This window comes from Condylostylus longicornis, unplaced genomic scaffold, assembly GCF_029603195.1.
Source record: "Condylostylus longicornis isolate FDR11 unplaced genomic scaffold, ASM2960319v2 ptg000040l, whole genome shotgun sequence".
NCBI lineage: Eukaryota > Metazoa > Arthropoda > Insecta > Diptera > Dolichopodidae > Condylostylus > Condylostylus longicornis.
In genome coordinates, this window is record NW_026578009.1 from 8,795,646 (window position 1) to 8,813,415 (window position 17,770).

At 22.5% G+C, this 17,770-nt stretch overlaps 1 protein-coding gene across 30 annotated transcripts in view; it reads left to right on the forward strand.

Moving 5' to 3' along the window:
- Positions 1-254: 254 nt before the first annotated feature.
- Positions 255-17,770, forward strand: part of LOC129609892 (phosphatidylinositol-binding clathrin assembly protein LAP) — an 86,493-nt gene continuing 68,977 nt past the window's right edge. For 20 of the 30 annotated variants that reach the window (XM_055522109.1, XM_055522112.1, XM_055522108.1 and 17 more), the window contains exons 1-2: positions 255-882; positions 1,235-1,689. In XM_055522109.1, the coding sequence (XP_055378084.1) occupies positions 1,554-1,689 (136 nt within the window). In that variant the 5' untranslated portion in view covers positions 255-882; positions 1,235-1,553. Of the gene's footprint in view, positions 883-1,234; positions 1,690-17,770 lie in introns of those variants that run through there. The other 10 variants (XM_055522125.1, XM_055522129.1, XM_055522102.1 and 7 more) reach the window with 9 other exon arrangements.

Genomic DNA, 17,770 nt, shown 5'->3' on the forward strand with positions numbered 1-17,770 from the left:
TATTACTATTTATTATTTTACTAAAATTTTCAATTATTAGTAAATTTGCTATATATTTTTCGACTATACATCACAGATTTTGGTAATTTGCACTGGCAGCACACATAATATAAATTTAAAAACATGAAATCTTGACAACTGTCAAAAAAAGACATTTGATATATAAACTACACAGCTACATTTCCACAACAGTACATGCAATTTTATTGTAGGTTGAAATGAAATGCCATTTTTCCAATTGGATTCTACAAAGCGCAAACGTCGTTCATTGCGAGTGGCGAAGAATTTTTATATCTAGTATAAAAAAAATAAAAAATAAATAAGTAAAAAAATTCTCTGCTGTAGAAAATTTTCTCAATACAGAAAAAAAAAAAAACAAGTATTTATTTTTTAATTTATTGAAAACGGATTTTAATTAAAACATTAAACGCCATATATTCAAATAATAAAAATCAAAAATACATTTTAGAATTTTCGTTTTAAGTTATAAAAAATTCATCGGATTAGAAACTTCTCTTGTAGTACTGAAGAAAAAAATATCAAAGAAGAAGCCATTCTGGAAAACGTCATCTTCATCGATTTAAATACCTACTTACAAAGAATAAATTCTTTTGGAATATTTTTGTATAAAGACCTAAACTAATGGGAGCGGTGATAATATATTCATTTTGAAGAGATGTTTTTAGTTCAATAGAAAAAAATTTATGTTTAAAAATCAATATAACAAGATTTTCAAGTTACATTATGTAAAAATGTAAAATTTTTTTTTATTTTTCATGTAAAATCTTTAATCGTTGAGTGTTTAACCAAAAAAAATTCATATTTTAATGCAGAATTGGCACAAGCAAGAATTTAATTCTATAACTCTCTAAATTTAAACAGGTTTATTGATTTTTAAAAGAAAAATAATTTGATTTATTTAATTAAAATTTTGAATATCATAATATCATTGCATTTTAATTTTAAATTTTCATTATAAAATTTAAAGTGAATTGTCATTAAAAATTAAAAAATAGAAAAAAAACATTTGTAATCGTAACATATGTATGTATGTATGTAACAAAAAAAAATTATTAAAACTCAAAATTGTGCATACTTATGTATAAATATAATTTATAATAGCCTTCGCAGTGAAATATATATATATATACATACATACATACATAAATAAGATATGTGTAGTGTATAAATATTATCATAGTACCCTATAGTTCATATTTTTTTTTTTAAAAAGAGTAATGAAAAAAGCTTTTCTATTCAATAATAGAGAAATAAAATAGTGAAAAAGTGATATAAATTTTGAAATAAATAAAGATTTTAAATGTGTATATAGTAAATATACATAAATATATACATGGACATATTAAATGTTTGAAAAATAAAATAGTTAAATATATTAAAAAATATTAATATATAATTAAATTTATTTAGTATTAAAACACCAACATAATTCTTATTTATTTTCAATTTCTTTATTTTTATAAGAAAACATTCTTTTTCCGTTCATTTATTGTAATACGAGGAAAAAAGATTTAAAATATAAAGCCATCATCATGTCTATGGCAGGGCAAACAATCAATGATAGACTTTTGGCTGCTAGACATAGTTTAGCAGGCCAAGGTCTCGCAAAATCTGTTTGTAAAGCAACTACTGAAGAGATGATTGCACCTAAAAAGAAACATTTGGATTGTAAGTTGTTATTATAAATATATTTTTTGTAACATTTATCTTTAAACGCATATATTTTAATTTTAAACTATAGATGGTACTTAAAATGCATTACAAAATCCTTTTTATTATACATATAGATGCATATATAGGTAAACCTAACTAGATAACCTATATTGGTAGCTAAGTTCTAATACTCAGAATAATATGAATACTTATACTTTTATACCTATAGCTGTATACCTATGTATATAGGTATTAGTTGAAAATTTTCAATTAAATTTATTGAATGATTCATAATAATATGTCAAATATTCATTCATGCACACAAAATAAATATTTATTACAATGTACATATTTACATACATATACATATTATCTAATCTTGAATGAATAAATTGTATTTATAAATAAGTACAATGTAACAATAAAAAATATATAAGAAATTTGGGAATAAATAATATTATGTTATGTGCAATTTTTGTAAATTAGAACTTAGCTAAAAGCAAACATATAAGAGTAACTGTGTGCAGTTATCAAGGTATTGATGCCTAGGCAGTTACTTATTTACTTATGATTTAGGGAAGTTTTTAAAGTAGCTCTTTTAAATATAAATATCTGCTTATAAGTAGTTCATTATCAAAAATATAAAAGAAAAATTTAAATTTAATTTTATATTAAATTGTTTTCTTTATTTTAAGGTATACCTAGGCACCCATCTACCTATTTATGTAGTTTTTAAAACTAAATTTATAATAAATCAATGAATTACTTGTCTAAAAAATTAATAGTTAGTGTAAACATTGTTTAATTTTTATTCGTTTGTAATAAATTTTATTAATTTTTTTAGTCAGTTTTCGTCACCGTCAATAATATTTTTCATCAATAGAAAGAAGATAAACTATTTAGGTCATCTACTAAATAATTAAATGGCTAACCTATGCACCTACATACATATATTTACATATAAATTATTTTGAATTTCTTTGGTTATTTTCACGAAATTTCAAGTTCAAATGAATCAAATAGTTTATAATTTTACTGAGAGTGATTGCTTTTTGTTACAGAACGACTTGTAATGTTACAGATGGGCAAGAATATATATATACCTACTTACTTGTAAATGGTAGTGGTTTAAAGAGCGTTATGCACAAAGAAAGTTCTTTCCTCTGATTGTCACAGCCTCTCATGATTTTCTACTTATTTACTTATCTATTATTAGTTAAGTGCCGACCCACCTAATTTGAACAAAGTTGTGTATTTAAATTAAACATTACTTTTGTATATGTATATGAATATAGGTAGGTATCTACTTGTCCAGAAATAATTTTCAAATATATACCTATGTTTTTAAAAATTTGAAATGAAGAAGTTTGAAATTTATTACATAAAGAATTCATTTAGGTATATAATTTAAAATTTTGTTATTTATTTAATACCTATCCATAATACCGTTCATATACTTAATACTTGATTTCCTAGGTATTTAATTTCATATATGTATATGCATATATATACATATTTGACTTTGTACTATTAAAAGAACTATGCATGAAATTTTATTTATGTCAAGGATTAAATCAAAGACTACAGAATATTGATTAGTTATAGTTTTTATTGATTTTAACAAATGTATCTTATAAGAAGACTGTGTTATTATTTTTTAGTACTTAAAGAGAAATGTTAAGTTTTCAAGGCTTCCATATTCATTTAAATTATTTTTGCAGTATGTAATTTAATTTTTAAAATTTGTTTTGATTTTCGATATACTTACTAACTAATTTTAAATTTACAGATTAATAATAAAATATTTTAAGAAGTTTATTAAAATAATTTAAAAGGAAACTTGAAGTTATTCGTTTACCTTTGTGAATCATGTTCAGATTATCAATTAGGTACTTATAAATACTTAAGTGAGAAGTTTTTTTTTATACCTTGTACTTTCGCGAAGGGTTTATTCACTTTATTATGGAGTTTATAACAGCTTGAATGAGTCGCCTGTGTTATGAACATGCATATACTCGTATATGTTTTTACTCGTAAAATTCTGCATTGATTTATACATGTCCGTTCGTCCGTTAGTTCGATTGCATGATAACTTAAAAAGTAATAAAGAAAACACCATCAAACTTTCATAAATTGATTCTTCTCTGCCAAGGCCGTGTGCTATTGTAACTTAAACAATTTGAAGAACGTGTTCGAGTAACTGCCATACAACTTAAAGAGATTTTTTGAAATATTTCAGAAACTAATAAGGATATTTCTATGAAACTTTGTAAACGCGTGCCCAATTATATTGTGAGAATTTTAATGGAATAGCTGCAATTGTTTGGGTACCTGCCATATAAGTTATATTAAATAGTTTAAAAAATAAAGTTGGGTGTAGGAATAAATACTTATATAGTTGTTTTTATATTTTCAAGGTGTAGGGATAGATAATTCAGCCAGGTCAGACCAGCTTAAAAATTTTATTTTTCCAAATTTTAGTTTTTATTTCTGTTTCAGACAAAAAATCAAATTAAAAAAGGAAAGAAGCAAATTGTAAAATATGGACACAATAATATTAAAAATAAAACCGAATTAAAAAAAATGTGAAGAGAAAAAAAATTCTTTTTTTTTTCCATTATATTGACCCTCACTGATAAAAGTAAACTTGTTTTTTGGTTTTCTTATTTTATTCTACAAATTTACATTTTAATTTCATAAATAAAAAGCTGAGAAATTCAAAAAGAATAAAAAATTAATAATATCATATTATATGTGGGTATATATATATATACATATATATATATATATATATATTGATATCTACATGTATATGGTATGTGACTGATTATGTTTGTATGTACATTATATACCTATACTCATGTATTATATTTAATTTTATTTTCTCTTTGATCTTTTTGGCCTTTACAGACAAAAACTAAGATACTAGAGTATGGGGCTAATGACTTGAAAGATTCTTAATGTAAAAATGTAAGAAGAAAGTAAAAAAAGATAAACAATGTAAAAGTGAGAAAATAATATACGAGTACACTTAACTATTCAATCTTATATTTTGCAACTTTACAACAAGTATTTAAAAGTATTTTTGATATATTAAATTGTTCTACGATAAAGATGGATTAATATTTTGATTCGATAAAGATAGATTAAACTAATACTTAGTTACTATGTAGTTATGCTGTTGATACTTATTGGTTTACAAAAAAGTTATATCAATGTTCCTTACAATTGGTACAAGTTGTTCCTTACGAACAACACATCGCATTGTCTAACTAAAATTTTCTTTATTTAGATTTAATATGTACTTATTTTTAAAAATAAGGTTTTGCTATAGATATAGACTGTGCCGCATCCCAAAATTCTGTTAAATAAAATTTATAATTATAAGTAATTTTACTTTTCAAAAAAGTTTGTTCCAAAATTTAATTTCTTCTTGCAATAATTTATGTTTTTCATACTAAAATTGGATAAGCATTTAGGTACTTAGTTATTTATAAAGGTTCTAATCTAAAAATTAATTGTGCAAACTGCTTTTTTTGATAATTTCCATTCAGTATCGAAACTTTGCTATTTTTCTGATGCCAATATACAGTCGAATTTTTATTGTCAGACGATCTTAAATTTTATTATTCATATAAGTAAGCACTGTATATTAGAGCTTAAGAATATTTCTGAATTTTTAATATTGAAGACGTCGAATAATATGATAGATATTAATTTAAATACGGAAATATTCCAAATTAAGTTTTTTGAAATTGAATTGTTATCAAAATGGGACTGTATTGACATTCTGTAATGTTCTGCTTTAAAAATATTACAATTCGCATTCGCAAATATTAAAGTAAGCTTTGTTGTCAAATCAATTTGCCTAATTTGTAGTCGTTTGGAAAATTGAAATCAAATTGAAACTAATTTGAGGTTATTTATTGGCTCTATTAGTTAGTAGCCAGTTTCAAACTTTACCTAAATAACAGCCACAAATAATTAAATTAAGGAGGCGGTCTCACGTGTAGATGTGTTATTTCGAATAATGCGAAAACTATAAAACTAATAAGTGATCATAGCATTTCTGCATACTCCAGTAATGTTGCTTTTCCATCAGACGAGGAAAGCCGTATGAGGAAATTTTGGTATTTTTTTCTTGTACCGAGAGGAATTTTGAAAAAGTATTTTAGTTGCACAGTTGGAATGACCAAAAAAAAAAAGCGATAGCTGAAAGCATTTTGCTTTGTTTTTTTTTTTAATTATAATGAAAAAGAACTTCTTGTTTAAAATATAGTCTGATAGCCTTATCATATTAAGTATTTTTTTTTTTTTCATAATTTACTTGAGTACATAAGTATTGCTGGTATATAAGTAAATATATATATATATTATGTGTGTGTGTATACATATGTGTATAAATATAAAATATGTATGTTCAAATTCTGATATCATGTTTTATGAAATTGTGGGAGGTTTTCTTTCAAAATCCCAATTAAATATGCAATTTTTAATTTTTTAGTTTTTAGAATGTGTTTATTTCTGATTAAAAGCAAAAAAAATATTTTCTGTTATTTTTATTTTTTTCTTGTGATAATTGAAATGAAAACAAGTGTTTAAAAATTGATAAATGCAAAACATTTATCAATAATTGCATGAATCGTTTGGGGAGGACGAATTTTATATGCTTGCATATATATATATGTGATTAATTATACAATATATAATATTACATAAACTAAATATGAGTAAGAATATATGTATGTATAATAAGGCAATTAAATAACTATTTCAGATTAAAAATAAAAAAAAAAACTTACTCATAAAATTTTACTTTCGTTTTAAAATTATGTGATATGGAGAATTTTTCATTCTGATTAGGAATAAAATTAATTTAGGTGATTTAGTAAATATTTATTTACTTTAATTATTAATTTCAAGGTTATTAAGGAAGTCAGTAATAAATTATTTGAAGTTTTTTGAATTTTTAAAATTCTTTACATCACTTACAGTATAAAAAAATCAACAAGAAGGACAAATAGTTTGCAATTTGTTGATTTTATTATTATTTTTTAATTTTTACATTCTAAAGGGAATTTTTATTTTAAAAATACTTAAAAATTTCTTTAGATTAGTGTTAGACCCAAACTTTATTTATAACATTTTTTTTAACATTCCTAACGTCGATGTATTAAACTTTTTTCAAAACTAAAAATAATCTATTTTTTATTTTTAATTAATTAATTTCATTGTTGGAATTAAGTATGCATACTTAGCATTATTTCATTAACAATAATCATTAATTTTATTGTTAAAACAAGTATACTTAAATTTTAAAGCTCAACATTATATTTTGTTTGCATAAACTTTGCAAATTTAAAGACTGTTTCTGAATCCAGAAAATTTAGCGATTAAAATTCATTTTGATTGCTAATTAGATTTTGAATTTAACATTTTTTGAATGTGAGTTTTGACATTCTTTATGTGTATAAATGAATTTTCTTGTAAAATTGAAATTTATATTTATTCCTAACTATTTATCAAATATAAAATATTGATTTCGATTAATAACTTTAAGCAATTTTTGAAAGTTTTTCCAAATGTTTCATAAATTAGAATGTTGTTAGAAAATTTTTAACTTTATTTTTAACTAAAATACAATTTTGAATGTCAAGGTTTTTAGCATAAAAATTTCTTATACCCGTACCAAACTACATATGTGTTTAGATTATATTATTGGCGAATGGGCTGGCGTAAATTTTTTTATTTGACTAAAAATTATGTAAGCTTTAAGTTAAAGTCTTTATTTATTAATCGTCATCTTAAGTACACTTATATAATATATAATGTTCTGATAATTTAAATATTTAGTTTTAGTTTAATGCAATCTTCTTCAAAATAAAATATAAAAACTGTATTGTCTAAATATTATATTTAATTATTTCAATATATTAATTTCTTAAATTAATTAATTTATAAATTATTGTTTATTCATTAATCTGCTATTTCAAAATTATTCCTTACATTAATTTTTTGACTTAAAGCTTAATATTTATTATAAAATCCAATTTTAACGAAAAATAGCCAGTTTATTTATATAGGTATACGGGTGAAAATTTAAAAGTTAGCACATTTGCGTCACAAAAAAGTAAGCTTAAATAAATACTTTTTTAGAAAATAAATCAAATTTTAATTAATAAAATAAAAATTATAAAATCTTTAATTTTAAATAAAAAAAAATTTTAGATTGCAAAAGTAAGTATTTTTGGAAAATTTTGGAAAATTGTCGGAGCGCGTTTTCTGTTTTCATATAAATGAAACTTGTCACAGACCACATTTTTAATTTTCAATTTAAATTTTCATGAACTTCCCCCACAGAAGGATATATTTTAAATTACATTGCAAAATTATTTCATTATTTTTAAATAAAAATCAAAAATTAGTTTTTAAGTTTTAATTTATTTTAATGTAATTTTAACAGAAAAAAAGTGTGTCACTAGAATTGTTCAACTGCGTTACTTCAACTATGTTACATCATAAAATTTTTTAAAATTAATCATTTTTTTAAATATTTTGGCATCATTATTTGTTTTAAAGAATACGCAATAAGTCTGTTCGGGCTAGTGGTGAATGTTGTTCCAAACACATCGCTGGAGATAGTTTGAATTTTTTTTGCCGTGAATGTAAAACGCTTTTTTCAACTGTGTTACGTGGTTTTTGTTTAAATATTTTTTTTAAAAATTCAAAAAAGTGACATATTATTAAGCAAACCAAGTAAACTAACCAACTGTATACTTTAAAATGCAAAAATATGTTGTAGTTTTATGTTAATATACTTTTTATTTTAAAATATTCTACTGCGTTACTGTTCAACTGTGTTACTAAATTTAAGTAACACTACTGAAGACATGGTAAGAAAGTTGATTTTTAAGGCAGTTTACTCTAAGTTGGTGAATAAATTCTTAATAATTTTACATACAAATAGGCGATAACATATTTTATTGATTATTATACAAAATGCCACTATCTATTTATATTTTAAATATGTATATTGTTAAAAATGCAAATGAAAAACTTAACCGAATATATACAACTTCATCGAGAGGAAAAAAGTTAATATCTTAGCATATTAAACAACAGCATGAAATTTACTGTTTTTGTTTTAATTTTTTTTGTTAATATACTGAAGACTGAATCAAATTTTTCAACAGTGTTACTATATTTTCCACTGCGTTACTGTTTTGTCACAAAAAAAATCAAAAAAAAATATTGTTTTAAACTTTTTTCTTCAAATTTAAGCTCTTAATTTTTTTGTTATGGACATTTTTAGAATAAAAAATTAATTTCTAAAACAGTTATGTAAAAATTCCTGCAAGAAAAAAACTATTAAATAGTTTTATTTTAAAAATAAAAACTTTAAATTTAAAATTAGTAACACAGTTGAAATAACTTATAATTTATTTTTTTATAAAAATGATTTTTCAATATTACAGAATAAATTTATTTATAACTTTAATTACAAATGAGAGTAAAATATGAAAATAATAATTTCCATTGAAGAGATCGAAAAATTTAAGATATTTTTATCGGTAACGTAGTTGAACTAAATTCAAACCTGAGCTTACTTTTTTGGTTATAATTTCTAAAATATTTACAAAACCTCCGGACCACTTGAGGAGATTGTACATTATATATTAGGCAACTATAAAAAAATTATTTTAATAAAAAATTCTAAAAAAATAATTTGGAAAAAAAAAAAATTCATTTGTGCAAACTTTTAAATTTTGACCCATACATAATATAAATTATAAGTAAATTTTAAATATTTTTATTATTTCATCATATATGCTATAATGTGCGTGTGTGCATGTACATATTTAATTAATATATTTTTATTTTAAAAGCTTGTTTTAAGTTTAATCAATTCACAAATTTTAATTTTGTTGTTAGGAGCTCAGAATTTTAAGCTTTGTGTTCGGAATGTTATTTATACTTAATTTATAGTAGAATAATATTTTTTCAATAGCACGTGTACTTGGTTGAGTCATAAGTCTCGACTGCTTATACGAGTATACATGAAAATATAGATAATGGTCTTTATTTTTGTATTTGTGAGAAAATATTAATGACACTAAAAATTAATGTGGAATTATTGTGAAAAATTTAAGAAGTTTTTAATTTGTTTATAAATTAAGTGCCATAATGAAAGTAGTAATATTGTTATTAAAATATTTTTTTTGAATTGTTTAATGGGGTTATTTATTTCTATATAGTTTGATTTGTTCTAACTATTTTAGAACAAATATATTTACATAAAATTTATTTAATGACAAGGATGTGAATATTTATAATTAAGCTGACTGATAATAATTTTAATTCAATTCAATTGAATGATAGCTACTTAGTTCAGTTTGTTCCTTTTTTAATATTATTTTGATAAATAAAAAAGTATTCCACAATTATAATTCAATTTTTGTAACGTTAAAATAGCATCCCGTCATATTATATTAAGTTAAGAATACTAAATTCTTAACTTAATATATACTTATGGCGGAATTTTTTAAATGACGTCATAAGTTTTTAGTTATTTTAACATTAAGTTTACGAAAGCAGTAAAAATCTCTGGTCTATTTTTATATATGATGTGTAATGAATGGTTTTTTACATTCATAATGCATACATTATATTGTCCTGCGTGATTGTAGCATGTTGCGCGTAAATAGTGACTCATGGTTATCATTAATTTTTGGTCCTTTGAGATTTTGAGATGGAAATTTTTTTTTGAAAATGCTTAATGTGACTTTTTTGACTTTATTGTTTAAGCACTCGCTTATATTTTAAAATAAAATATTTTCGTTAAGTACTAACAATTTTCTAATCCGCAATGTTTCTTTAAATATCGAAAATTTTACTAATCTGCTGTTCTTATAAAATTCTTAAATATTTAATTTAAAAAGTTTAAAATTCTAATTTTTAAAATTTTTGAAATATTAATCTGTTACTTACTGTTTCACAGTTCTGAGTCTCACAAATTCGACCGGCACTTTTTTTAAGCTTCAATGAGAATTTCTAATTTTGACATGATGCCTGATTAAATTTTTTGTCCTTTTTCCTTATCGTTAGGCTGATATTAAATAACATTTTATCTGACTCATTTGTATGCCAGCTCATTATGTACAATTACATATATTGTATTATTTATGTATAGTTATCTGCGGAAAAAATTCAAATTCATTTGTAAATAACTGCTTATGTGCCTATAACTTTAAATGTACATAACTGTGTATATACTTATACATATAACTAAACGTACTTACATATGATAATAAATAAATTTATATATGTAATTTATCAGTAAGAATTTATAATTTTTTGAGCGTAACTATACAATGTGTCGCAGATTCGATAGCACTTTCGCCAGCAGAATATTAGAATCCTACCAGACAAACAACAAATACCTATATTAATATTTTGCTTTCTGGGCGTCCCTTCTCGAGCTATGAGGCCTGAAAGTTTGAGTTTTTGAAAACCGTTTTTTGAAATTTTTATTGATACCTCGGGAAATATGTGTTTGTCTTTCAAATATTTCTAAAAATTCTTAGAAATATTGTGCCTGCGAATGAAAATTTAACATTGAATTAAAGAAAAAAAAGCAAATGAAAATAAGCTTTTCCATACGATTTGTGAGTTTCAAAATGTGTACCAAAAGTTGGATTGAACTTTTATATTTCCTAACCTATTAAGTAATAAAAATGTTCAAATTAGACAGTTTTCAGAAATTTCAACTTTGAGAATTCGTGACACGAGAACGAAAATGCTACTAGGTGTTTTTTGTTCTTTTAAAGGACATCTACCACTCCTTTTCGGGAGCAACATCGAGTCTCGAACACCCTGTATTTTTATTACTTATACTGATATAAATACATTGCTTAAATATACAGACATTAATCAAATTTTTGATTTAAATAAAATATTATCCTAAAAAATGAAATATTCATATTAGTTTTGCATATTTGATATACAAACATAAATATTTAGTACAGTCGAGTGTTAAGTATATTTATGTGTGAGTTAGAAATTGATATTTTTTACATATTTTTTTTATTTTTTATCTTGAAGTTTCATTAATTTACATTACACAGTGGATAATTTTTTTTTGAGAGAGAAATAAGTATGTAATTGTGAGATAATAATGTTTGTTATTTCTAAAATTAAGATAGAAATGCTTACTAAATTTACTCTGTTTGTCCACACTTCAATCTTCGAAACTATTTATAAGTTTTATAGGATAAAATTTCTATAAAATCAAAGGAATAATGATACGTGTCCCTTTTCTAATCGGAAATTATTATAACGGCATATTAATATAACGGTAACAGTGAACCATATTGTTAACCATATATATGTATCTTATGTTATGTTTATGCTTCTTTTAGCTTTTGTTCTCTTCCTGTATGCAATAAAACGATTTTTTTTCCAATATGAGAATAATGGAAATGTGCCGCTTCACAATCCCTGGATTTATTAAAATTCATTTATTATGAACATAATTAATATAAATAACATTGTTAGTTATTGTTTATGTGGTTATATATTAATTTAATGTTAAAGATATTCTTTCAGTTGTATTTAGTAAGGCAATCTAAGTAGTTATTTAATTATATATGTATATATACCTAGTATTTTTTAAATAAAAATGGCATTCATTATTAAATTGTAAATAATTTCATGCTTAATGTTATTATTCATTTCCATTATTCTCATTTAATTTTTTCATTATTTCACAAATTTAGTTGAGGACTGAATTTTTTATAAAAATTTTTTATTAAAATTTCGACATACTTATTATTCTTCCAAAAAACAAACCTATACTTTAAAATAAGGGATGTCAAAAATTTCGATTCTGGTATCATTTATTATTATCAGACTGATATAACTAGATATACTTAAGTGACTATGGTCTGAGTTAATTTATTTTTTAGTATTATTTAATATGTCAATATTTGCACACTTGTGCATATAAGTAAATAAATAAATAGTTACTTAAGTATATATAAATTTAAATACACTAAAAAACTATAACGTAAACGGCTATAATTTGGACCTATTTATTTTATTTTTTACATCTCTAACATAAAATACACTACTTATATGTTTAAATTTTATAAGATTAAACCCAGCAATATACATGTTATATATATATGTATATGTTTGACATATAAACTTTTTTCTTTGTTTTTACATAGTTTGGTTTTGATATAGGTTTTAAACAAATTTTTAAGGTAAAATTATTAATTTTTAAATTTTAGAATGAAAAAAACCTAAATTCGAAACGTTAAAAATTTACTTGCTCCTAATTTGGTTTTATTCGTCTATCTAATTCAGTTCTTAAATAAGCTATGTGTACAAAATTATGTATTTAAAATTATAGTTATATAAATTTTTATTTTTGTTTAGTATATTATATTCTATAGTAATATTTTCTAACAATTTGATAAGATGCTTTTTTCTCTATATACATATATAAATATTTACTAAAAAAAAATAACGAGAAGATAAGTCAAATAACACGTTTCAAGGCCGAAGCTCCTAACATGGTCCTGAGTGAATATACCTAAAGTGGAATAATTTTAACATTGTATTTATTTTAAAATTTGAAAAGTATTCTTCGAAATTTGTTCATATTTTGCAAACATTTTAATTTAAATTATAAAAACTTTTTATTTATTATCTAAGTATAAGTATAGGCATGCCTTACCCATGTGTATTTGTATATTAAAGTAAGGAAGGACAGCAGCTATAAAAATGATATCGAATTTAAATAAATTTAAATATGTATGTATGTAGGTATTTCTGCTAAAATATTATAATAAGTGAGTAGTATTTACAAATTACTTAATAACAAAAAGAAGTTTGGAAAACTTACTATACGTATACTATAAACTCGTTATAATTTTAAGATTTAATTTTTATGTGCGGAAAGATTCGAAGCGATGAACCACATTGGATCAAATGCTATAGAAAATTTTCAAAGATCAAATTTAAAGTTTGTATCAATGCAATTCTAAATTGAATATTTTTCTAAATCCATAAGTAATTATTTTAAATACATACATATTTTGGTTGGAATTCTCTAACAGATAAGTTCTCTAACAGTTCTAATTTTACATACATAAGTATACTTAAATAGGTACGTTACATTTATAAATTATTTTGTGTTAATGTTTTTTTCTTATACACATTTCATTAATCGATCTGAAATTTTTTTTATACATATTTATAAATTCTTTTAGAAAAAGCCTATACTTACTTTGAATGTACTTACTCTTGAGACCGCAGAAATAAAAATCTTTTAATTATAACCATAATGACAAAATGATTTTTGTTTGAAAATTTTTTTCACTTTGAGAAAGAAACGTTTCAAAATACATTTTAACTTATCAACTTTTTCTCATTCAAAAATAACAAAGTTTTGTACGTTTTAAATACTTTTCAAGAATTAAGCACCCATAATCGCATCATAACAAAAGTTACATTTGTATTTTAAGAATGTCTGATGTGTGAATCAAACAGGTTTCTAACGTTCGAAACGTTTGTTTGAAATTTTATTTTAAGTTTTTTTTTTCTGCTTTTTATATTTCTTTAGTTATTCGTTTAAGTATGTCTTTCTTTTAAGACATTTTATATACTTAATATTAACGTACATGCCAAGATCTATAAATACAGATTATAGCTATATGATATATTTTTTGAATTTTCTTTAGTAGAGTTACCAAGTGCGAATTGTTTTTTATGTTAAATTAAAGAAAATATGTATATGCACAGCAATAATAAGTCATTTGTAAAGTATGTATGTATTAGATTCCTAAATTAAATAGAAATGAAATAATAAGAGTTACAAATACTTAAAGGTACATGTAATTTTTATTTGAATCAATATTGCTGACATTTATAGTTTTATGCGAAAATGCTAGTTACGATAACGTTTTAGTTGGTTCAATCGAAGAATTCTATTTTGGGTCACTATTTCGCATATAATATATTTGGAATAAAGACGTTCAATATTGTTTAGCAAATCTGCTATCGATACCAGATGGTGTTTAATATATTTAAATAAGAATTTAAGTACACGTTCCAGATACGTTGTTAGATTTTCGCGATTAGTTGATAAGTAAAATGTATTTCCAAAACTTGAAATAAATTATAATAAATATCAAAAGAATTTTTGTCATTGAGTTTCAAATTTGTAATAGTATTAATATTTTAAAAATATTGTTCGAGCATCTTCTTGGTGATATAGTAATTTATTCAATTTTACATCAACAATTATTAAGAATAACGCAGATATATAAAACAAAAATAAAAGGAAAACTAAACTGAAAAAAAAATATACTTTATTTATAATTATCTATAAATTTAAGTATTTACAAATTTTTATTGCATAAAGTAAATTTTATCCAAATAAAAATTTCAATTGATCTAGTTATTATAAAAAAAAAATGCGAAAAAAATAAGTGTTAACTAAAAAAACCTTTAATTTAATTGAAATAATAATTATATTTGTCATAGCAATAATAATTTATTATTATACAATTAATTCTTTATTAAAATCTACATCGCTTTGCCGCACAAATATTTTTATACCACACTAGTTTTAAAGTTGCTTAGAACTTACATAATTAACTCCCTAGACTAATATAATTAAATATGTAAGTAAAATAATCAGTTACTTAACGTATGTTATTGATTTCTTTCCCCAAACATTAATTGTTTTCACTTGTTATTCAACTACATCTGCTAATTGAATAATTTGTATCATTTGTTATAAATAGAATGTAAATAATTAAAATTTCCAATATGAACTCATACGTATATGATATGTCATAAAAGTCATATTTGTTAGGAAAACTTTTATATTTTGTTTAGTTATTTAAAATATAAGCATTGGAAAAGAACTTTATTGCCCTATTGTTCAAAGTTGTATTTTTAATTTTTAAAACTGAATCTTAACTTTATATTTTAGCTTGTTATAAGTTATGACCACAAATTGTTAATTTTTAGATACATTAAAAGTATGAAAAAATTTTGATTAAATTCAATTTAAATTATATAGCATTATTAACTTGCTATTAAAATATTAAAATAATTATTGTCTATGATAGAATAAATAGAGATAGCCAAAGGCGTTTATTTTGGAAGTAAATCCCAACTCAAAAACTGTAGTGATACTTATCGCAAACTTGTTTACACAAATGATTTCTGTCTAAGTAATTATGATAAATTTCTAAAAATTTTCACTTTAAATGTTCACTTTATTAGTTAGAGTTTAATTTTTCGGAATAAGCCCCATTGTTTACGAATTTTTTAAATTTGCTCTTATGAAATAAAAGATCTTAAATTTTAAGATAAAATCAATAATATGGCATGATAATATTGAATATGTTTAATCGATGTGTTAGTATACAAATTAAATTTATAAATGTATATAGCCAAGTTAAACAAATAAAGTTTGCATGTGTGTGAAAACCTTTTGTTAAGTTAATAATTTAACTTGGACGTATGTTAAAAATTTATAACGTTATTTACCTTTTTTTTTTTTTTGAAAATTTAAAAATGCTTTTTTATTTTTCATTTGTGGTTAGACTGTGTTTTTTTTAAGTATCAGAATTGTTAAATTTTGATTGAATGTATACATAAGCATATATACGTAAGTTTAAGTGGACTCTTGTAAATATGTACATATGAATGTATACAATACGAGTATTATAATATTTCTGTCTGCTTATGTTTTATAAACCGCTAATAGGTAGCATATTAAATATAAATTTTATAATACATATAAATATGTGTATATACACTGAAAAAAAATATGACTGCCGTTGCTATAATTTATGTACAATTTTTACCATATACATAGGATATTTTGGGATAGTGGAATTGTATAGCTGTATTTGCTACATTTTTATAGCAAATAATTTCCATACAAAATAGCCACATTTACTAAAAATATAGTATATTTTCCTATATTAAATGTTCATATATCTAATACACCTTAGCATTATTTACTATGTATAACAGTATTATGTGCTATAAGAAATAGTAAATAATGCTATAAATATTGCAATATTAAATATAAATATATTGTAAAATATCATATAAATTTAGCAAACAATGTCATGTACGATATGCAAAACTCACATCAAATATAGCAGTTTTCGTTATTAACAATTGTAGTAATTGCTATGAATATTGTAAATTGTACAATGGGAAATGTGCATTGGTTATATGTGTACAAGGGTAAAATATGAAAAATATTACCATCTTTACTATAATAAATAGTACAAGTTCTTAAAAAAATATGAATACTTACCATAAATATAGCAGATATTGTCATACAAAATAACGAAAGTTTTAATAAACATAGCGCTTGTTGTTACACGTAATTGCAATGATTACTATAAATATAGCAAATTTTGTTATACCTCATGTATTTTATTAATTTGCATTATAGTATAAAATGCTAAAAGTATTGAAAATTGTGCTATGAGAAATAGTAAACAGTACTATGAATGTTGTCATATTTAGTATAAATAAATTGCAGAATATCATATGCATTTCGGAAACACTACTATATAAAATATGAAAAAATTGCATTAAACGTACCATTTTTCATTATTAACAATTGTAGCGGTTGCTATATATATTGTAAATTATGCAATGAAAAACGTGTATTGGTAACATATGTAGAACAGTAGCACGTGAAAAATATTGTAATCTTTGCAATAACTATGCGAGTTCTTAATAAACTATGAATCCTTACCATAAATATAGCAGATATTATCATGTTAAATTAATGGAAATTTTAAACATAGCACGGGTAATTGAAAGAATTATTATATACATGATAAATTTCGATATTCCCAATATTATATTACAATTATCTTCATTATAGTTTAAAAGTGCTAAAATTATTAAAAAATTTGTTATAAAATAAACTCTGGTAATTTTATTAATAAATAAGAATTTATTTTACATTTAATTTTAGATTTATTTTACATTATAAAATCATTTACATTTTTTCACAATATAGGTAACGTATTTCTTAAATTGAATA